The sequence below is a fragment of the Neovison vison genome, chromosome 1, assembly GCF_020171115.1.
Source record: "Neovison vison isolate M4711 chromosome 1, ASM_NN_V1, whole genome shotgun sequence".
Taxonomy (NCBI): domain Eukaryota; kingdom Metazoa; phylum Chordata; class Mammalia; order Carnivora; family Mustelidae; genus Neogale; species Neogale vison.
This window is the reverse complement of record NC_058091.1, coordinates 309,162,349-309,187,004: the sequence shown is the minus strand read 5'-3', so window position 1 is coordinate 309,187,004 and position 24,656 is coordinate 309,162,349. Positions and strand designations below refer to the sequence as shown.

At 49.9% G+C, this 24,656-nt stretch overlaps 1 protein-coding gene across 1 annotated transcript; it reads right to left on the bottom strand.

The window, feature by feature from the left end:
• Positions 1 to 7,586: 7,586 nt before the first annotated feature.
• ATPSCKMT (ATP synthase c subunit lysine N-methyltransferase) lies at positions 7,587 to 24,404 on the bottom strand. The gene is made up of 5 exons (XM_044241795.1): positions 24,374 to 24,404; positions 20,352 to 20,638; positions 16,836 to 16,973; positions 15,278 to 15,328; positions 7,587 to 8,281 (listed from the first exon to the last, which is right to left on the bottom strand). The coding sequence occupies exons 1-5, from the start codon at positions 24,387 to 24,389 to the stop codon at positions 8,117 to 8,119; spliced, it is 657 nt and encodes a 218-aa protein (XP_044097730.1). The 5' UTR covers positions 24,390 to 24,404; the 3' UTR covers positions 7,587 to 8,116.
• Positions 24,405 to 24,656: the final 252 nt, after the last annotated feature.

Below are 24,656 nucleotides of genomic sequence, written 5' to 3'. Positions count from 1 at the left end.
CGGTTAACTCCCATGCCACAGCCGAAGCGGGGTGACGCCAGAGTCGCCTGGAAGTTTCGCTGGCCTCCGGGAGGTTCTTTCTGCAAGGGGAGCTTAGCTTTGAATCATGAGAACTGGAAACTTCAGCAGGAAGAGAAGTGACCCTCAACACAGAAAACTGTCAGTCGGATTTTTAGAAAATGTACGGCTGGAGAGGGGCCCCCCAGGCTTGCAGTCCTGGGCTTATGGCAAGGGACAAGGCCTCCGGGGCTCCTCTGCACGGCGTCGGTTCCCACAGCAGCATTCCCAGGCTGGTTTTTTAGATCATCACCCCCCCGCGGGCAGTCTCCAGCGCCCTGGGCTGCCTGGGGACCGCCCGCTTCTCTCCGCACAGACCAACGACCGTTGCCGTTAATGCCGGGACTTCAAGGTTGCCGCCACTCTAGGTGGTCTCCCATTAACCCTGCTTTTTCCATAAGACCGGCGAGGCTCGACGTGCATTCTCGCAGGAACCCCAGCCTCTCCTGGGAATCGCACCCATCAGTCCGTGTCACTCTGCCAAGCCTTTCCCCAGCTGCTCCGCACAGACGCACCGTGTACTCAAGTAGTCTCAGCTCATGTACGCTTTGGCCGTGTCCAATCACTTGCTTTCCAAAACGAGGCTGTCGCTAACTTGGTAAGATGTTCTTATGGACTGATCGGTGGCCCTCTGCAGCCACAAAATCTCACGTATTAAAGTTCTAATCCCCAGTATTCGGAATGTGACTGTATTTGGAGACGGAGCCTTTAAAGATGGGATGAAGCTAAAACGAGGCTGTTGGGGTGGGTCCTGACCCAACAGGACCAGCGTCCTTGTAAGGGGAACAGACATCGGGGAGGCTGGTGCACAGAGGCAGGGCCGTGTGAGGACACTGTGAGCAGAGAAGGTGGCCACCTGCAAGCTAGGCAGAAACCAAGGCCAACACTTTGGTCTTGAACTTCCAGTCTCCAAAACTGTACAGGAATACAGACCCGCTGGCTCCGTGCCTGGCCGCGCCGCTCTGAGGGCAGCCCCAGCGGGTGACGGAGATGTGTGCGTTCCACAAGCTGCTCATTGTTCGACACGGCCAGGCTGCGATATGTCTGCACTGACCCACCTTCGGAGGTGGGCCTCCCAAGCAGGTGACAAGCCAGTTCTTCCCGGGAGGCAGTACCTCCTCTACCTACTTCTGAGTGAGCGACAGCTCTGAGAAACCGGCTGCTCTACCCTTTTCCCCGGCTTATGCTTCTAACCCAAGGACCACCCTGTCCCTCCGAAAACAAAGATTTATTTTGATTCAAAGAGAGAGGAGACCCAAGCCTCAGAGTTATTCAAATGTTGCTAATATCTGAGCTACTGCGTAGACAGGATTGAAATTGCAGCAGCAGAGCCTTCCCCACACCCTGGCCAGTGTGACAGTGGCGGGGGTGGGGAGGGGGTGGCGGCAGGGAGTAAAGTCACTCTGGGTTTGAATACCAGCCCCACTCTTTGCTAATGAGTGCAGGGGCCTTAACAAAGCAATTACCCTCTAAATGCCTCAGTTTCCCCCACTGAGAAATGTCATACCTACACCGCAGTTAGGAGGAGAATTAAAAATAATGCATCTACAAGACCCATGACAATCAGCGCTTGGAGAGCTAGCCTTGCTATCCTAGCTTCTGGGCTATGAATTTCCATTCCTAATTAACACGTTCCAGTCAAGAGAAACTTGCGGTGACCACGGTCTGCCTTTCTGAGCTGTCTCAGATATGCCAGCTGGGTGGTTTGGGCTGGGGCCAGAGCGGGGCCCTGAGAGTAAGTGTTGGATTATAAATCCATCTTTTACTCTCACTGAAAATTCAAATTCATACCATAGCGCTCCTTAACAAAATGCAAATGCCCTTGAAAATGGGACTATGTAACGTAATTCTTAAAGAGCAGTGGACACATAGCAAAGAGGGGACGGGATCAAGGATAAAGCGTGGGTGCCCAGGACAAGTAAATGTCAGGAGGCAGGAAGAAGGGACCATCACTGGAAGGGCTGCCTCCCAAATACGCGGACTGTTCGCCACGTGCACCAGCATGTACCTAATGCTTTGTGACACGCTGCCTCTGCCGCTGTCACGTTCCCCATGAATGACACTGCCCGGCTATTTTCCCAGCAAACCCCGCAAGACCTCACCCCTCAAACGTATCCACCAAGTCTGGGACACTCGCGGGGTCTTGCGGATTTTCCTGACGTTTGGATTCATTCTCATCAACGGTAATTTCGTTGCCCAATTCTTCACCCTACAATATTCCGGAGAAGAAAATGCACTCGATGCCTCTTTTCCATCCTTGAGTTAAGCCTCGTGATCAACGAGCTATTGTTTTATCAGTCGTTCTCAGGTAATATTCTCACCATCATATTAAATTAGAAAAAATAAGACGGAATTTCCCTCACCTATGAAAGTTTTATGGTTTTTTTTTGTTCATGTTCAATTTGCATCAGTCCATTGGGCAACCAGTGTGACAATTCCAATGTAGCCGTAATGTGTCACTATTACAGGAACACTTCACTCTACCTGAGAGGATCCCAGAAGACTCCAGTTTTCTATTTGAGCATGGAAACTTCATTGTGTTACTTAGAAGGGAGATTTCCTTACATTTATGTAAGTATCCATTTTTCTACTTAAATATATTGCCTGCCCCATCTTTGGGGATAATAAGTTCCTAGTGTCTAATATCCATCATGACAAATGGGATTTTCACTCGTCATAAAATAACCTACCTCACCAGCGGAGTTGTTCAGAGAACGCGACACTCCACTGAATCCTCTGACAGGCTGAGATGTTCAGGACCACGAGGGCTCCGCCGGCCACAGTATGGCTCTGCTCCTGCCCCCGTTCTTGGGCCCTCTGGGGTGGCGGAGGGCAGGCCTGCGGCAGGTCCTACTCCACAGGACTGTGGTCCGCTCCTTGGGACTGAGTCCCTCATCCAGAGAGAAACCTGTTACTCTCATTTCACAGCCCTCCAAACTTCTCTGGCCTCAACTTCAAGAACTTAACTTCCACTGGGACGTCCCCAATCTTTCTGTCCCCCACGTTATGAATCCGCAGGGCTCATCTCATCTCTACAGCCTTTGGCTCTGATGCCAGACTCTGCCCCCAATCATCTGGAGAAGGGTCGGCAAGCCCTGGGTCCTTGTAAGACAAGACACGGTGATGGGTGGGACTGTGTCCCTCAGAGGGGGACGAGGTGCCGTTCAGGACGTGTTTCTCCCAGCGGATTCAAGAACAGTCTCCTGGTTCTCATCCGAACGTGGGGAGGACAACTTCAGCTAAGTCCTCTGGGGTCCAAGAGAGTCCAACCTTCTTCTCAGCATTACCTCTTTTCGGATGGAGCGCTGATAAAGCTTACTGCCATCCATCAGCTTCCCCGAGATTTCAAGATTTCAGCTGCTTTTGTCTCCTACATCAGAGTAAAAAGCAGCCCGTGGCCTCCTGCTGGGGGAAGCTAAGCGCCCCGGAATTGTGTGAAATGCCCTCACTGCTCACACCGCGCTGATGCTTCCCAGAGCCACTGGGTTCTGCTCAAAGGGTCTGGCAGACCCACTGAGGCTGGAAAACTTGTGATCATTTCAGGTCCTTTCTAGACTCCGCGCCTGCCAGCTGATGGGATCCTTGCTACAACATCTCCACCATGTGGCTGTCCGGCCCTCTGCGGCGGCAGCCCCAGTGACCACAAAGACCCTACGTCCAGAGGCAACGCATTCTAACTTCCAACGACTTTCTCCAAACCCCACTTCCCACTGAGCTTCAGCCCTCCCGCAGCACACAAAGAGCCAGGCCACTCCTCAGAGCCGGTCAGATGACCGCAGGGAAGCAACCGAGCATAGAGAGAGACTCTGGGCTCCTGTGTCTGATCAGGACCGAGTGAGCTGCCCACAGGTCCCTGTGGTTGAGAATGAAAAAAGCCAGTAGACGACAGCACCTCCCCCCTAAGGATGAGCATGGGGTATTCCTGCACACGAGACTTCCGGTACGTAGCCATCACGCTCATGGTCACTTTCCTCTCTTCTGCCTGGCAAGCCTTCACACGCTGGGAAACGTCTGTCCTGTCTCCTCCAGCCTCCTCTCATCTCAGGGCAACAGTCTCAACCTCCTGAGCTGTACCTGGTAGGACAGTTCTCCAGACTCACCGCCACCGAGAATCCGCGTCTGCTGGTCGACACAGCAGCTCCTGTTGCTCTGGCTCTACTTTTTTCAGAGTCCACGTTGGTTTAGGGACAAACTGTGCCGAAAGCGTGTCAGCGGAGAGGCACAGGAGAGACCCCTCCCGAGGAAGCCTCCCCCCGCCCCCGTGCCGGTGCCCAGCACGCCCCCCAACGGCCATCCACATGGAGCCCACCCCGCCAACCAGCCCTGACCATTACATCCAGAGGATGGTTTCCCGCTCTTCCCAGATGGCACTGGGGAGAGAATTGCCCTGAAGCTTGGCTCCCTTCAACCTCCGTACCTCGTGCGGGCCCAGGAAACGATGGCTAAAGCGGGACAAGTCTGACAGTGCTGGGTGGGCTCTATCTAGATGACCAGCTCGGACGCTGTCACAGAACGCCGCGGCCTGGAGGCTTAAACAAGTAGCTCTTCCTCCCAGCTGTGGAGGCTAAGAAGTCTCAGATCACAGCTCCAGCACGTGCGGTGTCTGGTGGGAAGCCCCTCCGGTTCACAGCTGCCTGCCCCTAACTCACACGGCGGGGGGACGGAGCTCTCTGAGGTCGCCTAATAAGGGCACTGATCCCATTCGGGAGCGCTCCCCCCTCAGGAGCTAAGCCCCTCTCCAAGGCCTCCTCGTGTGATCACACAGAGGGTCAGGATTCCAACCTAAGGACACAAACGCCAGCCCGCATCATGGCTCCCCGCCTCGGCCGCCCCCCCACCCCAGGGAGCAGTCTGAGTGTTTTCCTCCCTTGCTTTTATTAATTCTAATCCTGAGGAATCATCTTTCCCCCCCACAAAACTCTATGGGAGCAGGGCTGTGGCTGGGCTCTGCTGGGACTTGTCCCTGTCCATGTCCCCAAGAACGGGAAACCCACCTACGACTCCCGCTGCTGGGGAAGGCAGGGTCCACGTTCAGAGCCCCCTTGACTTGGTCCAATGGCCCAAACACCCCTCTGGGAGTGCAGCCTCCCCCAATAGGAGCTCCCGGTCCCTCGCGAGTCATGCTTCTGACCTTGCCAGCGAGTCGTTCTCCTGCAGCGCCGTCCGATGCCCGCGTTCCACAAGGCCGGGCTCCCTCACCCCACCTGAGCCTCAGAGCCTCCTGTCCCGGCCAGGCCACCACAGGGCAGAAGCACTACCACACCAGTGGGACAGCAACAACATGGTTTGTCACCTCACCTGAGATGTCCCGAAGTCAGAGGCTCTGGGTCAGGTCAGCGACTCCAGGGTCTCGTGAAGGACCTCGAGTCTGTCTGTCTTTCTGCTCCACCATCCCCTGGCTCCTAGCGTCCCTCTCCCGCCGCGGCTGCAGAAGGGCCGCAACAGCCAGTGTTCTTGCCCGAGGACAGCAGGGACACTCACTCCTCAAGCACCTCCTTCTGTGACAACGAAACCTTTCCCAAAGCTCCCAACAGACAGCCCTTTGGACCCCACTGGCCTGACGTGGATCGATCACATGCCCACGGCCCACCAGCTGCCCTGACGCCCAGGGGATGGGGCCAGACAACTGGCCGGGCCCACAGTCCCCGAACACACCAGTGCCTGACAGCGGAAGCACCAGGTGCTGTCACCCAGGAAGAGGGGACGTGGCCACGGGATCGGAGCGAGCAGCGCCCACACACCTTCAGCCAGGACAGGGCCAGGGTGGAGACCGGCACACCTGGGAGCCCGGGGCCGGGGAGGAGCCCTCAGACTGTGGGCAGCCGAGGAAACACGGCTCACAGCGTCAGCTCCGAAGACACCAGCTCTGAGCCCATCCGTGCCCTCACAGGACCCCTTCACGGCACCCCTTCCCGGCCCCGGCCCATCAGGGCAGGTACGTGGGCAGAGCCGTGGTATCAGCTGCGTGGCGGAAACGTCAGGAATCTTGCGCTTTTCCTGTCCTGCTCGGCTGTGGCTTGTCACGGCGTCCGCTGTCGCTCGGCAGCGGGGAACACGTGTACCTGCCGGAGTGTGGCTCTTCGGCCGTGCACACCTGGGTGCGCAGCCTCTCGGCGGAGCTCAGCGCTCCCGGGGGCCCGGATGTCGGAACCGGCAGGGGGTCTGACCAAGTCCACCTTGGACACCCGGGAGGGCAGGGCCTGCAACCGAGGCCGAGCCCTTAGAGAAAGATGCAGACGGGAGTGTGCTCAGGCCACAGAGCCGAACGCCGACGGGACGTCCGGGACCGCTCACGCGGCTCGTGTCGGGCGACGGCACCACTCAGCTCACTTCTGTTCTGGTCTGTTGTTTGTCTGAACTTCCCATTTCATCGCGGTAGCACTTCCGCCTGATTTCAGTCTGCCAGACATTCTGAGTCCGACGTTTGACCTCAAAAAGAGTAGCTCCCGCTCCCCGCTTCGTGTCGTGTGCCGGCTGAATCAACATCGTCCCCCTCGTAACGGATCGTGGAAACCAGCCAGAGAGGCCACGATGACCCCCAGGAGAACATTCTTACGGGTCACTTCGAGGCACAGCTGAAACAAACCAGTTAAAGATCGTACAAACTCCATGAACCTCCACACCTCTGTGAAACGGTCCACTTCACTCTGAGGCTGCAGGACCAGCCATCATCTCTTCTTGGGAGCTAATGGAGACACCAAGAACAGCAGAACCGCCTGATGATCTACATGGCGATTATCAAGCTGATCAGTTTTAGTTCAGTTAAAAACGCTCTCCCTTCCTCACTTTCGCAAAGCTCCGTGAAGCCGGTTTGGAACTTAGGTCACGGGTGTGTGCGATCGGGAGCTCCGTTCTTTCCCGTGACGCACAGGGATTCTTCGAGCCGCCACTTAATACGAACGTCAGATACATGAAGCTTGTCGACCCACATTCAAAGGTTTTCCTTCACTGTTTTATCTAATCAGTCAAGGCTTTTCTCATAAATGAGAAATATTACATAAATGGCAGCTTTCACAAAGTCAAGAAGTGACTAGCAGAAATAACCCCTAACTTCTGTGAATAAGCTTGCCTTTAATACCTAAAATAATGAACACCACTTACAGACCAAAGACTTAGTATCGTAAGTTTACCCAAAAAAGTCCCGTTCAGTGTATCATTATCCCCACAAGTGCAAGCCAGTGGTCCAGGGCCTCCTGCTGCTGGCCAGGCAGGGATGTGCTCCCAGGGCTGGCTGAGCCCCAAGCTCGCACCTGCTTATTTTACTATCATGTTCCTACCAATGACTTCCCTCTGCCATGAGCTTCTCTGAGCCCATCTCCTCTCCTCAAACCTGAGACCCATCCATGCCGGCAGGCATCCGACTGTATCACGACCCACGACACTGCCCATCACAGAGACAGAACGCCATCGACTGGAAGGTACAGCACCGTTTCAGAAACGTTCAAATGTGTGTCTCCACACACACGTGCACACACACGTACACATCTCCGACTCAATAAAATACAGTAACCCGCTAGCCTTGGAACAAATTATTCCTAGTAAATGTTATAAAATATGAGGGCCTACGTACTTTACAAAATTAGCTTTACCACGAAGTACAGAAAAGAAAGACATAAATCCATAAATCTTAAGTATGAATCAAACTTAGAGGAAACCGCAAATATTTGCTAACACACACACCCTCTTTAAAAAGTGTTTCTTTTCATCTGTGGCATTAAATCATATTTTTTATAATGGGAAGGGCTGTTCACACGTTCCCGCACATGAACGCGATAGTCACTCATCCACGTTTTCATACATCCGAGTGCCTGGAAGGGAAGGAGGCCACTTTTTTAAGTACAACATGAAAATGGACTTTAAATCTACCTGCTGTTCTAACTTCTGTTTGTTTGGCAGAAGTTAAGGAAAGTAATAGTTTTTCATTCCATACTGAAGAAAAAATACACTCTTTGCTGAAGACACAGCTGGAAGTCTCTGTAAAATCGAAGCCCACCAACACTCGGAAAATCGCGCTCAATAACGTCTACATCTCCAGGATCGACTGGAAACGCACGGGTCTTCAGGGCCTCTTGCCTCTCACAGTGCTCACGTCGTAGGCCCACACGGTGTCCACGCCCTCCCCGGTGACGTGGTCTGGGGTCCAGCGAGGGAAAGGGAACCGGCAGGCAATGACTCTGGCATCATCCTTAAGCTCCAGCGTGAGTTTCTCCTCCAGCTGCAGCATCTGGGCAGAAGGACAGCTGTTACTTCAGTAAGCGGAGAGGTGGAGGGAAAGATTCCTAAAGGTTCTTTTGGATCTGAGTGCCTGGAAGTAGCTGTGCAAAAATTAGGAACTGTAGGGGCGCCTGGGTGCCTCAGTTGGTGAAGCATCTACCTTCGGCTCAGGTCATGACATCGGGGTCCTCGGACCGAGCCCTGCATCGGGCTCCTTGGTCAGCAGGGAGCCTGCTTCTCCCTCACCCTCTGCCTCTGCCCCCCACTCATGCTCTTTCAATCTCCCTCTATCTCTCAAATAAAATCTTTTTAAAAAGATTATTAACTGCATATAAGATCCCTTCGGGGCAAAAATACATTACCAAATGATCCATTAAAACACAGAAGTCATATTAACAACAGGGGCACATGGATGGCTCAGTCAGTGTCGGACTAGATTTCAGCTCAGGTCACGATCTCAGGGTCATGAGACTGAACCCCACCCTCAGCGGGGAGTCTGCTTGAGATTTTCTCTCTCCCTCTGTCCCGTCCCCCTCAGGAGATAAAATAAAATATGCTTATTTAAAAATAAATTAAACAATGAAAAACAGCTTTAAATTATCGGCCCATCTAACATTTTAATCTACCCCGTCTCAACTATTTAACACATTTTCCCACATGTTTTAACATCTTGGAAATCAGGATACCTCTTATAGCTGACATCGTCTTAGAATTACAACCGGCGGTATTTTTTTTCTTTTTCAATGGCAATGGTACATCCTAAAATTAACAGCCTCTAGACTCCGTGAAATATGGTTCTGCTAAATTAGACCATGAAACAATATGCTCATTCTACTAACTTGAAATACAATGAAGTATTTCATAATTCTTCAAAATTTATCTATAATGCGCAACTTCTTCATCGTCAACGTAACTTATAAAAAGTAAAACCTTCTGATGTGCCACTTTTGTATCCTTTGATTACCAATCTACCCGCCGCAAGTATTGACCCTGTAATGGTATCAGCAAATTAACAACCGATTCAAAACTGATCTTCCAATCTTACCACCTTTACCTCCTAAGACTATTTTTTCACTTCTGTGATTGTGAAAGAATTTCAAATGTACAGAAAAGTCGCAAGACTAGAACAAAGGACTCCTGTCTGTCCTGACCCGGGCTCACCGGTTTTAAACAGCTCATCAGATTCGCCCCCGTCCTCTGTGGGTACTTTCCCCAAACCACTTGGGAAGAGGCTGCATACAACATGCCCCTCGACTCCTCGGGACTTCCATATTCCTAAGACACAGCCCCAGCTCAGTTACAAATTTGGAAAATTTAAGGGTGCATTCCAGTAATAATGGCAATAGCCTTCCTATTTTGCCAAACGTCCCGATAACGTCCTCTGTGACACTTCCCCCCCCCACCGAGGTCACGCTGCGTTTAGCTATCATGCGTCCATAGTCTACTGTCACCTGGAACAATTCCCCTATGTCCCTTTGTCTCTGATGACATCTTGAGGAAGACGGGCCAGTGAGTCACCGGTGGTCCTCCCCTCAGGTTCTCCTGTCATCTCCTCGCCTTCGGCTCATGACTCGGCACATGCATCTTGGCCAACGCCCCACAAGTGGGGCTGGGAGCTTCTCAGGGCCCCGTTGTCGGGTGCCCATGGGGACCTTCTGCTTTGAGAGTGAGGTCACCACCCAGTTAGGGTGACAGGTGCTATCTCCACAGTGGGGTTACCAATTTCCCCTTATAACGAATAATTTGTCAGAAGTAGCTCGAGATGATGTCAATATCCTGCTTCTCACTGAACTGTCCCTCACTAGATGTAGCCCTCGTCATGGTTCTGGCCCACGTTAATTTTCACTAGATGGTGGCAAAGTGGCAAATTTGCTGCTTCCATCATTCCTTCTAGACTGAGAGTCGGCATTGTACTACAAGGAAGAGCTCTCCCTCCTCTGCACGTGTGTGCCTACTGCCGTTACGCACGAGCGCCTCGATGCCTGCTCTGTTCAATGGGTTCTAATCTACCATCATTCTTGTCTCTTCCGATGCTCAGCCTGTCCCAGGCTGGCCCCGGGCAGCCACCTCAGGTTGGCCTCTCTCCCCCGTGGACGCGCCCCAACAAGCATTCTGAACTCTTCCTCGTATCGGGGCTCCACAAAATGCCCCAGGCTTCTGTACCACTCCCCCCCTCGGCCCTCAGACCTGCCGCCTCTCCGACATCCCCGGCTCCTCTAAGTGGAAAATGGTATCTTGAAACCAAGATCTGAGCAAAAACGAATCCCTTTAAAACTAACCAAATAAATCAAGACCAAAAAATCAACAGACCTTCTACAAAGAATTTATTCCTGACCCATATGTTTAAAAAAAGGAGCTTCGGGAAAGTCCTCCATGTGACCTCCGGCTAGAGTGAGCCAAATCTCCTGATTCTTCATGACAATTAATACCAAGATAACCAAGAATAAATTCCATTACGGACGGGATATTTCTACTCTTTTCACAGCCAATAAAAGATTTCTTTAAAAAAAAAAAAAAAGTGTTGTTCCTCAAGGGAAAAATGAACTAAGCAAAGAATGAGACAATATGTGTTTTTCCAAAATATCAGAGGGGTTTCTTACGGTAATTTTGTTCATCAAAAGGATCATTGTAAACGTATTCATGTTATCGTTATTATTTTCTCTTTTACAGTTTCTTTTATTTCCCGGTGACTGTCATATGCTAAGTCAAGATAAACCTACAAATGAAAGGAGCCATTTCAACAGTAAGAAATTAACTGAGTCAATCACACATAAATATGCAATGAACCTGGGTTTCGATATCACGCACAAAGAGAGGCAGCGATGTGTCTTGTCTGTCTAATGGAATTCAAAATTATTCGTACAATTAGAGGCTCCAAAGCGACACGAACTCATCATATTCTAATTACAACTTCAAAACTTTAAACGTCAGTTGAAACCAGCTCGACGATGTAAGACCGAACAGCCATGCCCGTGAGCAGCTCCCGAGCCAAGCGACAGCCCCCTCCTCCCTAAAACACTGGCTTGGCTTGGCCTCTAGGGTAACCCCCAACCCCCTGGGCCTTCCTCCTGCCCAGCTCCTCCTCTGGAGGCTTTACGGGGCACTCCCGTGTCAGAGGCCAGAGCTCGGGCCTTGCCCAGCTCTGCCCCCTCCCCGGGGGAACCTCAGCCACTCCGGGCTTCAGCAACCTCTGAGAGCTGAGGCCAGTCTCCAGCCCCTCCTTCCTGAGCCCCAGGCCCCCCTCTACCCACCACTGCCAGCCTCCGAGCTCCACACACACCTCCGCCTCCCCGGTTCTCCCCCTCCGGGATCTGCCTGCGCCTTCCCCCGCTCAGCGACAACTGCCAACTTCCAGTTGCTCCCGCCCAAATCCTGGGCGAAGGGCTGCTCCGGCTCGCCCGCCCCACACTGGCCATGCCAATGCTTCCTGCTGGCTCCGTCTTCCCGACGCGCACAGAACCTGCCCGCCTGTGTCAGCTTCTGCACACGGGCACGAGCCGACCACACCAGCCGCGGGGCCACCCGCAGGAGCCCCTAACCTGCCACCCGGCTCCCACCCACGTCCGTGTCCACACAGCAGCCTCGGACCCTTTGCCCCCAGGCGGGTCCTCCGCGCCTCCGCTCAAAGCCGCCAGGGCTCCCGCATCCCGACAGCACAGTGTCCTTCCCGCCCCGCCCCGAGCTCCTCTCTGACGCCCCCTCTCTCCCTGCTCCCGCCACACCCACCGCCCTGCTGCGGCCGGAACCCAAGGGGCACCCAGCCCTGGGCGCCTCTGCGGGGGGCTCTGCCTGGCACGTTCCCCAGACCTCCATGTGGCCCCTTTCCAGGGACACGATCTCTGTCCCTCCTTCTCCTGCTTTACTCTACCCACAGCACTTAGCCCTCTTGTTGGACACTTTTTTTTAAAGTTTGTTATTTTTTTTTTTTTTAAATAAGCTCCATGCCCACTTTGGAGCTCGAACCTACAACCCTGAGACAAGAGTCCCGTGCTCTGCTGACCAAGCCAGCCTGGCGCCCTCTACACAGGGACCTCATTTAATATCTGCTCTCCCCACGGGCATCTAGGCACCTCGGGGCAGGGATGTCCCTCTTGCTCACTCACTAAAGGATCCCAAGTGATCAGAGAACGGCACTTTGCGGCACCGAATAAATACTTGTCAAATGAATGAACAAAGGACACATGATCCCATCGTGAATCATTTATCTTCATCAGAATATGATGATAACATTTACGTTCATCAGTTCACATCTTGATTCGTAATTAAAATTAGTCCTTGAAGTTATGAAATTCAATACCCTACCACCAAGTGTCCTTACTGGGTACGATTTACTCATGCCACAAGTACTTCCTGAGTCTCCGCTCTGTGCTGGTGCGGCCATGCTGGGGGTAAGCTCGCTCTGGAACTTACGTTGCAGTGCCCGCGGCAAACCTGCCAAGGCTACCGTGTACAGAGATGTGTGATAACTCACCCCGGAGAAGGGAACAGGCAGCCAGTGGATAGAAAATGAGGGCACTGGGGTTTGTCTCCCGAGGCAATCAAGGATGACTTCCTGAGGAAAGGACACCTGACATGTGCGTGGCCAGGAGGCGCTCACCAACTAGGGCCAGAGCTGGGGGGACCGAAGCCAGAGGGAAGAACACGACTCACAGTGCAGATCCAGGGGCCAAGAGAAGAACAGAGCACTGATGCGCGGAGAGCGGAGGGAAGCAGGGGCCACTCTGCACCATGACTCGGACCTGGTGGAGCCGCCATACCTTATCCTCGCTGCTTTTTTAAGCAGTTAAGATGTCCCAGGTGGGTTTCACCCAAGGACAAGACCTGTTTCACATCTGAGTAGAGGAGCAGGGCTACAGTTAGCTGTGGCCATCTACCACACCCGGTGCATCTGCCAGGCCCGGATCAGAGTCCTCACCTCTGCTGGGGGGGAGCCACAAAAGCACAGAGCTGGTAGGAACCACTGGTGTGCTATCGGGAGCGGGACAAGGACCGCTAACAGCAGGCTTCTGCCTCTCCAGTTTCCTAAGCATCCTCCAGGCTCCCCCGTGGCCTGCATGTGGCTTGGCTGCCACAGGGAACACAGGTGCCACACAGGATCCGTCGAGCCATGTCACCATGCCGACCAATGCCCAGACAAGGGAAGTGCGCTTCCTTGAAGATGGCCCCATCAGGGCTCCCCAGACTCTGGGGAACAGAGCTGGCCCCCTGACCCCCCGGCTGGCACTTTCCCTCTTCCCCTCCACAGCCTCCACGTAGGCAAGGCTCCGTGAGGATTAAAAGCAGGGCCCTGCACCCACGAGAGAGTCACCACGGGTCCTGTGAACACGCTCCCTGGTGGGAAACTGGCTGAGTCCCTCTCAGCCCACAGTACGTGGCTGTCCTGTGTTTTCAGCTGCTCCCCTTTTTCTTGGGAACAGGGAGATGCCACAAGGTGTTTATTTAAGGTTTCCTCTGCGTACAGGAAAATGGACAGTAACTGCAAAAGCTTCATCAAAAACACAGGCCTCTTATTTCTCGAGTGAACAGCTCCAAAACCTTACAACACTCAAACATGGTCGGGCGCACAAGGAGCTGGAGCCGACAGGCCACGTGGCGATGACGTGCCCACCCCCCCAGGCCACTGCTGCCCACCCCACCCCCTGCCACCCTGGGGCGGCGCTGCTGTGGCCTCGAAAGCCCACACCTCAGGCCACCACCGGCCGGCCTCGCAGGATGGCACGGAAGTCACGGCAAACATCACCTCTCCCTTTAAATAAAGCGTGCAACTCAAATTAAATCTGTTTTCCCCAAAATGCTGCCCAAGCACCATCAGGAGCAGGTGACCATCAAAGGCCAGGACAATGCTAAGGGCCCAAACAGTTCCTTTAACATGACAACAGATCACGCCCCTTTGCGCTTCTGTAACAAGAGGGTGAACATCCACGTTTTGTCTTAATTTGAGGCTTACGGAGAATTCCGAGCATACAGAATCCTGCTACTTTCAAGCACATGTAACAGCAGGACTTCTGAATTGACTTTAAAAAAAAAAACACGGAAGTGGCATTGTCCTGAAGTTCCTGATCGTCAGGATAACCCTCCCAAGCACTCAGCCGTCTTCTACAAAAAGCTGTGACTAAGGAAAAAAATAACACAAAAAAGCTAAATTCCCCTTTTTTTTAATATTACAAACTACACATACCAGTCATACTGTGGCATTTCAGCAAACACCCAATTTTGCCACGATTATTAGGGCGACAATTACAGACCCTGAAAAGTCAAATGGGATTTCTCTCTGTGGTCTGTGCACCAACAATTACAGTAAGAGCATCCTAGCCTGGTCAACTTTCCAAAAGCTCAGTTTGGAGCCGTTTACAACACGATGCCATGGTATTTCCACTTTGTAAAGGGTATAATCTAAGTTCGCTACAAATCAGTCCGATGAGGCCAACCGAAACTAGCCGCCGCTCGCCGGCCCTGGAAACGGCCTCCCTACAAAATCAGAGGAAGGATCGGCTCGAAGGAACGTGTCATTAACTCTCCCAAGTGACTTCGGCTGGCTGTTAGGTGAGCAACCACGGAAATCGGCCACCACATTAGACACCGGGAGCTCATAAAGCAGTTTCCAGATTCGAGTTTTTAGGGCTTAGGGAGATCATTGAGAATTTTATCTGAGGCCAAAGTTTTAACGACATGACGGACTCTTCTACGATTAAAGTTTTACGGCCCCGAGGTACTTGGCCCCTGCAGATCCAGGGGCCAAGAGAAGAACAGAGCACTGACGCGCGGAGAGCGGAGGGAAGCAGGGGCCACTCTGCACCATGACTCGGACCTGGTGGAGCCGCCATACCTTATCCTCGCTGCTTTTTTAAGCAGTTAAGATGTCCCAGGTGAAGTGAAACCCGACGTCCCCCAGACTTTCGGGGTGGGCCCCGCGTGGGCCGGCGGCCGCACAGAAGTGGCCTGTCAGCGCTGGCCAGTCTGCTCAGGACCTAAAGCCGAGCAACCAGGGGCAGGGCCGCACACTCACCATCTGAGGCACTCCGAAAACAATGACGTTCGAGTACTGCGAGAAAGTAACCTAGAGGACAGGGAGCGATGCGCGGGTTAGTTTCAAAGGCCAACATCAAGCTGAACGTTTGTTTCTAAAGGACCAATTCCCCGTTTCGTCCAACGGCAGGTTTCCACAGAGAGTGGCTCCTTGTGAGATCTCACGAGGAGAAGCCACGCTCCTGCTTCTGTTAATCCGACCCACTGCCGCTGTCCAAAGACCTCCCTAAGTGACTGCTGTCACCCTCCGGGAGCTCCCGGCAGGGCCTACCAGCGGTCACCCGTCCGAAACGCCAGTGACTCGTCCAGTGACCAGCTGGTGGCCGTGTGGTTGGCCTCGGCCACCTGTGCCCTGATGCACACGTCCTCCCCTGCTCTACCATACGCCGAACGGGCTCAGCAGGATCGTGTGACGCCAGACACGCACCTGTCTGTGACATGAGCCATCTTAAGAGTCTAGGCCCCCTGCTCTTCTCTAAAAGACTAAGTAAAAACTGGAATAAAATGATCTTTAGTTGAAAAACTGGGGGAAAAGTGCTTTGCCAGTCAAAATTCTTATTACCCAATAAAAGTCTTATCCCTCTATAGAGGGATCGTTTATGCATAAACAGTCTAAAAAACAATGCAAGCAAAACTCAAGTGAATTTTTATAAGCTACTGATGACAACATTACAATGGGAAATTCTTATTTAAGAAAAAGCATTTCATGGAGCAATTCTAAAGCAAAATTACAGGACATTTTTTTTAGAGTACAAATAAACTTAAGTATCTTATACATTATGAAGACCAGAAAGAACCATGACAATGTAATCAGAGGATTCATTTTTTGGCGGGGGGATTCTCTCTTTTGCACTCATCTCTGTCTCTCTGTAGACACACAGCCACACACAAAAACACACTTCTGTGTATGCACACACTTGCACACATGCACACAGGGTCTACCATTTACCAAGAAGGCCATTAACAAGTTAATTCCTGGATGATAATTTATAAGATTTCCAAATGAAATAAATATCTCAGCATTTAGTAACGAATAGAAAGGAATTGAGCAAATTCTTAGAATTCACATGACCTATCGGGTCTAAGACCTTAAGCTTCTACTCCAAAAGTGTTAACGTGTAAATCTATCAATTTAAAAAGTGTTCACGGGTGCGCCTGGGTGCCTCAGTGGGTTAAAGCCTCTCCCTTCGGCTCAGGTCATGATCCCAGGGTCCTGGGATCGAGCCCCACATCGGCCTCTCTGCTCAGCAGGGAGCCTGCTTCCTCCTCTCTCTGAATGCCTCTCTGCCTACTTGTAATCTCTGTCAAATAAATAAATAAATCTAAAAAAAAAACAAAACAAAACAAAAAAAACTCATGGTTTAAAAAAATAAAATAAAATAAAAATAAAAAGTGTTCACATTTCATGATGCTGAGATATATATACACTTGTATCTTAACTGTTTTTATTTTAATAAATCCTCAGTTTTTAATCATACTAATTGCGAATTACAAAGTTTTGGTTGGCATTTTCTAGGAGCACTCTCTGCCTTACATACCTTCCACAAGTCTGATATATAAAACTTGGCGGAGTCCTGCACCCCTTCTCTCCAAGCACGGTATCTGGAGTACCAAACCAGCCATGGGTTTAATTCATAACCAACGGCTCTGAATCCTGCTTTTGCAGCTGCTATCACCTGCAAAAAGAGGCCAGTGTTTATTCAAGGTAAGAAGAAAAACATCAACCTACTGAATGGAAGATCTCTGCAAATGACATTTAATAAGGGGTTAGTATCCACAATATGTAAAGAATTTAGACAACTCAACACCAAAAACAACAAATAATCCAATTAAAAATGGGCAGAAGACGTGAAGAGACATTTCTCCAAAGAAACATGCAGAATGGCCAACAGACACATGAAAAGATGTTCAACATCACCGTCGGGGAAATGCAACCCAGGACTACAATGAGATACCACCTTGCACTCTTGAGAGTGGATCCAGTCAAATACACAAGAAACAAGTGTCAGTGACAACGTGGAGGAAAACCCTCATGTACTATGCATGGGAATGTGAATTTGGTGCAGCCTCTGTGCAAAAGTATGGAGGGTCCCCCCAAAATTGGAAATACAATACAAGCCAGTAGTTCCACTACTGGTTATCTACCCAAAGAACATGAAAACACTAATTTGAAAAAATACATGTACTCTATGTTTACCGCAGCATTATTTACAATTGCCGAATTATGGAAGCAGCCCCAGTGTCCAGTGATAGATGAAGGGATAAAGAAGATGTGGTGTGTGTACATATACACAATGGAATATTACTCAGCCATAAAAAAGAATGAAATCTTGCCATTTGCAACAAATGGATGGATCTAGAATGGCATGATACTAAGTGAAATAAGTCAGAGAAAGACAAATACCCTATGATTTAACTCATATATGGAATTTAAGAAACAAAACAAATGAACAAATATAGAAACAAACAAAAAAAACAGACTCTTGGGGCGCCTGGGTGCTCAGTGGGTTAAGCCTCTGCCTTCAGCTCAGGTCATGATCTCAGGGTCCTGGGATAGACCCCCGCATCGGGCTCTCTGCTCAGCAGAGAGCCTGCTTCCTCCCCTCTCTCTCTGCTTGCCTCTCTGCATGCTTGTGATCTCTCTCTCTGTCAAATAAATAAATATTTTAAAAAAAAAACAAAACAGACTCTTAAATACAGAGAATAAACTACTGGTCCCCAGAGGGGAGACAGGCAGGGGGATGGGTGAACTAGGTGACAGGGGTTAATGGTTCGCTATCATGATGAGCACCGAGTCACGCAAACAATTGCTGAATCACTGTATGGTACACCTAAAACTAATGTAACACTGTATGTTAACTATACTGCGATTTAAAAAATAAACTTAGAATTTTTTAATTAATTTATTTTAAAAAAAAAAAGAAAAACAGCAACTTAACGTGCCCCACTGATAGGACTACTTCCTATTTTTGGTATATAATCACAAAATGTCCAATTAAAAGGTACTTCTTTTGTTAAAAAAGCCATTTAAAGATAGATCTCTGAAACTATGTAGCTTTGCAGACAAGACAATGCTGACTTAAACTCAGTTTTCATGTTTTTGTTGAAGATTTCACCTGGAGCACCACCACCGTCAGGTTTGCTCTGGACAGAGCATTTCTGGATTGGCCAACCCCTGCCTCCGCCCAACGAGCAGACCCTGGTAGCCCAGCATCCCTCTCCATCAGTGACAGCAGAGCAGCGGGCAAAACGAATCAGCGGGGAGAATGTTTTGTGAACTAGCTCTAATCTCAGACCAAAGTGAACTGTCAGGGGCACCTGGGTGGCTCAGTGGGTTAAGCCTCTGCCTTCGGCTCAGGTCATGATCTCGGGGTCTTGGGATCGAGCCCCGAATCGGTCTCTTGCTCAGCAGGGAGCCTGCTTCCCCCCACTCTCTCTCTGCCTGCTTCTCTGCCTACTTGTGATCTCTGTCTGTCAAATAAATAAATAAAATCTTAAAAAGAAAAAAAAAAATGACCTGTCAATGAGAACCTGCAACTACTTACACACTTCCTTAGTACTTAAAGACTGTTCACCCCAAGCTGAAAACAGGTAAAAGTAAAAGGGAAGGAGTCACAATACAGTCGACTGCAGAAGGCTACAGGCCTCTGTAAGCTGAGGACAGTGGGCGGGTCCTGCGGTCCCTGCTCATTCTGTCTTCCCACCACTCCTCGAGGGAGCATCCCGAAGGAGCTGTCCACCCACAGTAATCTCCCTCGTTAACTATAGTGTTATCCCTTTAAGGAAAAAAGGAAACCACAAAGATACTGCTCATCTTTGTGAGCATTCCTAACTGGGTTGGGTTTTTTTTTAAGATTTTATTTATTTATTTGACAGAGATCACAAGTAGGCAGAGAGGCAGGCAGAGAGAGGAAGGGGGAAGCAGGCTCCCCGCCGAGCAGAGAGCCCGATGTGGGGCTCGATCCCAGGACTCTGGGATCATGACCTGAGCTGAAGACAGAGGTTTTAACCCACTAAGCCACCCAGGCGCCCCCGTAACTGGGTTTTAAAACTTCCTCCTGGTTCACAGATATACCTCTTGATTTCCTAAAAACAAACAAGATTTTTATGTTCTAAATATGCTTATGTTTTAACCTCATCCTGGCTATCTGGGTCATCAGGACGGCATGGCAAGGTCCATGCTCCAGGGGGTGGTAAAAGGAGTCACGCCCCAGCTGATCTCCACCCAAATGTTTCCAGAACAGGAGCCCTGACAACTGCTATCCTCACTTTCCGAGTCATCCCTGGATGGGGTCCTAAGGATGGTGCCACCGTGCCCATGGAGGGACATGCTGGGGACACCCGCTGGCCAGTGGCCTTGAATCTCACTTACAGGTTCTCTGCGGGAGTCAGGGAGCTGAGATCACTCAAAGTCTGATCTCTGGATAAGTGAGGGTTAATGCACTGGCTCTTTCCCATTTTAACTCTACATTACCCCCACAGAAACCATTACAATGTATAAACGAAGGCAAGTATAGAAGCAGATGTCTATGTTAAACTACAGGGCTCCATGTTTCCTCTAATTAACACCACTTCTCCTGGCCCGGGTTTTTTTATTGGAAAATTTCGTAATTACCTATTAATTGCTCCTTTTTACCTGGCAAATCTACAGAGCACTTCCACCTTCCAGAAAAATTAAATCTGAGAAAAATAAATTCCAGTTCATGCTGGAGGGTCTGAGAGTTCAGCCAAACACACAAAATAAATGACAACTTTACTAAACTGTCCGATTTAGCAGGTCTTGGCATAAACCTCGTAAATGAGGTGAAGCTGGGACGGGCTACATGGTGCTGGGGACTGTGGAGGGCATGTGTGATGCGTACTGGGTGCGAATCGCTAAACTCTACTCCTGAAACCAATACCACAATCTATGTTAACTAACTAGAATTTAAACAAAAACTAGATATGAGAAAGAAAGAAAGAGAGAGAGGGAGAGAGAGAGAAAGAAACGAAGCAGGAAACCTCTAGTTCAAAACCTCTAGTTCAAAACACTCAAGCATCTCAGCATAACTCACAATGCGCCCGTCGCCACTGCCGATGTCGACCAGGGATCCTGTTCTGCAATGCAACATTTTCACAACATTTTCAATCTGCTTCGTAGTTGCAGGTACAAAAGGCAGACAAATTTTTCGGAGGGCTGGCGTTAGAAATGGTGTGGCCACGGCATACACGGCCACCAGCGTCCCGCCCACAATCCCGGTAAATAAGAACCCCCAACTGCTTCTCTTTAAACCGTTGGCTCCGTGACTTGCAGCTGGGACACATCCCGACTCATTTTCTTCAAGGACTTCTGGGGGTGCACCTAGATGGAAAGCAAGCAGGAAACAGGTACATCACCCCAATCTGAAATCCAAGGTAGTTTTTTTTTTTTCTATAATTCTTTCTGACAAACTCATACTGTTTAAAGGATGATCTAGCTAAACACAACCTAAATTAGAGGTAGGATTCCATGAGTTCTAAATTCCATCAACTAAACTGAAGCGTTTCTGAGAAAATGATTCAGTTCTAATGGGAGACTGACTAAAATCTTTTCTTTCCAACGAACTAATATTTTTTTTTGAGTCATTCTTTGAGAAAAATGTATTTGGGCATCTGGGTGGCTCAGTCGGTTAAGCAGCAGTCTTTGGCTCAGGTCATGATCTCAGGGTCCTGGGTTCAAGTCCCGCATCAGGCTCCCTGCTCAGTCTCTCCCCCTCCCCCCGCATGTATGCACACACACTTTCTCTCAAATAAATAAATAAAACCAAAAAGAAAACAATGTATTCATTCCTCTCTGGCATATTATGAATTTAATAAAAACACACATTAATACAGGTATTAACCATGAACTCCATATTTTCATAGTTTAGAACAAAACTTCACAAATAAGTATTACAATGTCTAATTACCACCCTATTTCCAATAAGATACACAGATTCCACATCCAACTTGGTTAGGTGTCTACAGTCCAGATGCACTAATACCAGTGTCAAATAATAGGAGACCAAAATCTGGTTTCACAAAAAAAAAAAAAAAAAAAAAAAAAAGTATGGTAATAGAAAGATTTTTGAAGAAGATGCAAAAAGAACAAATGATAAAATCATTTCAATCCACCGGTGTGGAATAAAGCAAGCTCCATCCAGTCACTTGAACACAGAAATGAATGAAACCTGAAATACACTCCTTCTGAGTTTTACCCTTTAAAATACAATCTTAAGAGGAACTCAAATTCCCAGGACTGAAACTGATTTGAAAGTGATTTTGAAATTGATTACAGAGGGGCCCAGCATAGCAAGTAAGAGCATGACCCCCAGGTGAGGATCTGGGCTCTGCACCTGACTACTGGTATGACCCTTCACCTCTGGGAACTTTGCTTTTCTCATCTGTAACATGGGGATTACAGGGTCACTGCAGATTAAGAGAATGGATGCAAGGCACACACTTAGAACGGCTTGGCACATGCTGACCATGTCCACCGCTGGCTATGTGCTGAACCCTACAGGGAACAAAGCCGCCCAGAAGCAGCTCCCAGTCTAGTAGAGAAGAGAGGGCCCAAAACTCAGGAATCATAGGAAACAGAAGACAGTAAGGGGGGAGAACAAGAGATTCTTGTCATTTGAAGATGTTAACTAACATCCATGGTTTCAGAAATTAGTAAGCGATTCTAAAGGTCCATTGGATGAGTTTCCCAGCACTGTAGCGAGAAATCTTAGAGAGTTAAAGTAACCCATACTTATTATCATACAGGTCAGGAGGTCGGATATCTGAAATGCGTTGGCAGCACTGGGTTCCTTCTGGAGGCTCTAGGGTAGGATGGATTTGGTTGCCTTTTCCAGCATCTAGAAGCCACCCACACTCCCTAGCCAGTGGCTCCACATCACCCCAACCTCTGCATCTATCAGGATACCTCTGACTCCCCCACCTCCCTTTTCTTTATAGGGATCGTTGTGAGGACACTGGGTCCACCCAGACAAGCCAGAATAATCTCCCCATCTCAAGCCCTAACGACATCCCATTTATAAATTCTCTTGTGTACTATACTCACAGGTTCCAGAGAGTAGGACATGGATCTGGGTGGGGTGGGGAGAGCCTCTGCCTACCATACCCGTGAAATACGGTGATCTGTTACAACTTGTGAGGTACGGAGGTGAACACATGACACACGAAAAGCTGGCCTGCTGCAGTGAGTCACTGCTCCAGGCCACTGACCAAGCACCAGCCTCTCAAACAGAGAGCTTTCCTCTTTACACCTGAGGTCCCCTAAACTGAGTTTTAAAACTGGTTTCACAATGGAAAGCCAACTGAGAAACAAGAACAAGAGTCTCCTGCTAGTGCTGGAGATAAGAAAAAATTAAGATAAGGAAGTGATGGCGTTTACCAGAAAGCAGGAGTTGGAAGTTCATTTGCAGTTAGACTTTTCAGCATCATATGGAGGACTTTACATGCTATAGTAAATAGTCATGCATTTGATTGTTTCTTAAAAAGTCAAAGTACCATCTGCCAGACCTCTGCAAAATTCTACTGTCGGCATTCCGATTATACAGCACAGTGGTTAAAAGGGTTTGAGTCATAAAGTTCTGGAGTTACAGAACTTAACGAGTGTATAATAGTGGATAAGTTTTGGTCAAGGCTCAGGCTCTTCACCTGTAAAATTCAGAAATAAGAGTGTCCTCAGGGGATTATTGGAATAGATAAATAATAATGCATATAAGACTTAATGCTCTAAGTAAGAGAGTTATAAGTAATGACTGTTAGCTGCTGTTACTGTTAGTGTCAGTACTACGGGTGCAGGGGGAGCTCTGGAATTTTTAACAGCTTCATATACCATACAATGTGCCCATTTAACACACATACTCCAAAGGTTTTCAGTATATTCATAGACATGTGTAACCATCACCAAAGTCAATTCTGGAACATTCTCATCACCTCAAGAAGAAACCCCTTAACCTTTAGCTATCACCACTCCCGCCCCCTTCACAGCTTAGCCCTAAGCAACCACTAATCTACTTTCTGACTCTACAGAGTTTCTGGAATTTCACGGGAGTGGAATCATATAGCATGTGCTCTTTTGTGACTGGCTACTTTCACTTAGCCTGTTTTCAGGATCCATGGATTAGGACAGCAGACCCTTGAAACAACACCGGTTTAAGCTGCACAGATCCTCATAAGCATGTATTTTTTTGGATACACTATTGTAAACATTTTCTCTTGTGACTTTAATAACATCTTTTCTCTAGGTTACTTTATTGTAAGCATACAGTATGTAATACGTATAACATACAAAATACGGAAATTGGCTTCCCATCAACGTATCAGCAAAGATTTGGGGGAATCAAATGTTGGACATGCATGTTCTGCACATGGGGTCTGATTCCACAGGTTTAGACCGCACGGGTGCCCCTAACCAGCGCAACTGTTCAAGGGTCACTGTACTTTATTACTTTTTATGCCCGAACCTAACCCTTTAAAGTACGAGGTCATGACCAGTACCCTGAAGCGGCAGAAGGGATTTCAAGGACAAAGTACTAGCAAGACAGAATCAAGAGCGGGACCTTAGCGCCGGGCTGTGCAAACTTGCTTCCTACCGAATGTCTCACGTTGCCCGAGTTACTCTTTGTGCAAAATGGGAATTTCTTCAACAAACACGTAAAGAGAACGTGCGAAGGGCCAGGCACTGTTCTCCCTGAACCCTTTCTGGATCTGTGCCGGGTACAGTCACTACTGCCCTTTTTGCAGGCAAGGGAACGGAGACACAAAGCGGTTGTCACCCCGAAGCCTCAGCTCGCAGTCAGCGGCCGCGCGGCAGGATTCGCACCCAGCGTGACTCGGGCGCACAACTCAGAACACCGTAGGGCACAGCCCGCGGAGCCGCTCGTCCCAGAGCGCTCCGGACAGCGCCCGGCAGCGGCATGCGGGTACCAAAGGCCCCGCGCCCCGTGCACCCCCGGCTCCCACTCCCGCCCGGCCGGCCCCGGCCCGCGGGATGCTCTGCAGCCCGCTAGCCCCACGTGGGGCCCGCAGCCGCCACCCCTGCAGCCCGCCGCCCCAGCCGGCTCACCGCCTCCTCCCTCCATCGCGAGACTTCCTGCGTGTCCGGGAGGGGGGCGGAGACGGAGACGGGCTGGGGGGGCGGGAAGAGAGGGTGGGAATCCGAGTGGGCTCTACCATCGTCCCGGAGCCGGGGTGGGGCGGAGGGAGAAAGTAACACTATAAGGAAACGAGTCCTCGTTGGGGACCCACTACCCAGAAACGCTCCATTGTACAGCTCTGCCAAATGAGTTCCATCTACTCTCGGCTGGTGGATTTTAACTTCCCGCCCGTGTCTTCGAAGTCCCCCCCAC

Excerpts from the sequence above, each read along its gene's own strand:
- ATPSCKMT (XM_044241795.1), bottom strand. Across the intron at positions 16,974-20,351 it reads GCAGTGGCGACGGGCGCATT|GTGATAGCAGCTGCAAAAGC; the intron begins GTGAGTTATGCT and ends CTCTTTTTGCAG. Across the intron at positions 15,329-16,835 it reads ATATATCAGACTTGTGGAAG|GTTACTTTCTCGCAGTACTC; the intron begins GTATGTAAGGCA and ends CCTGTCCTCTAG.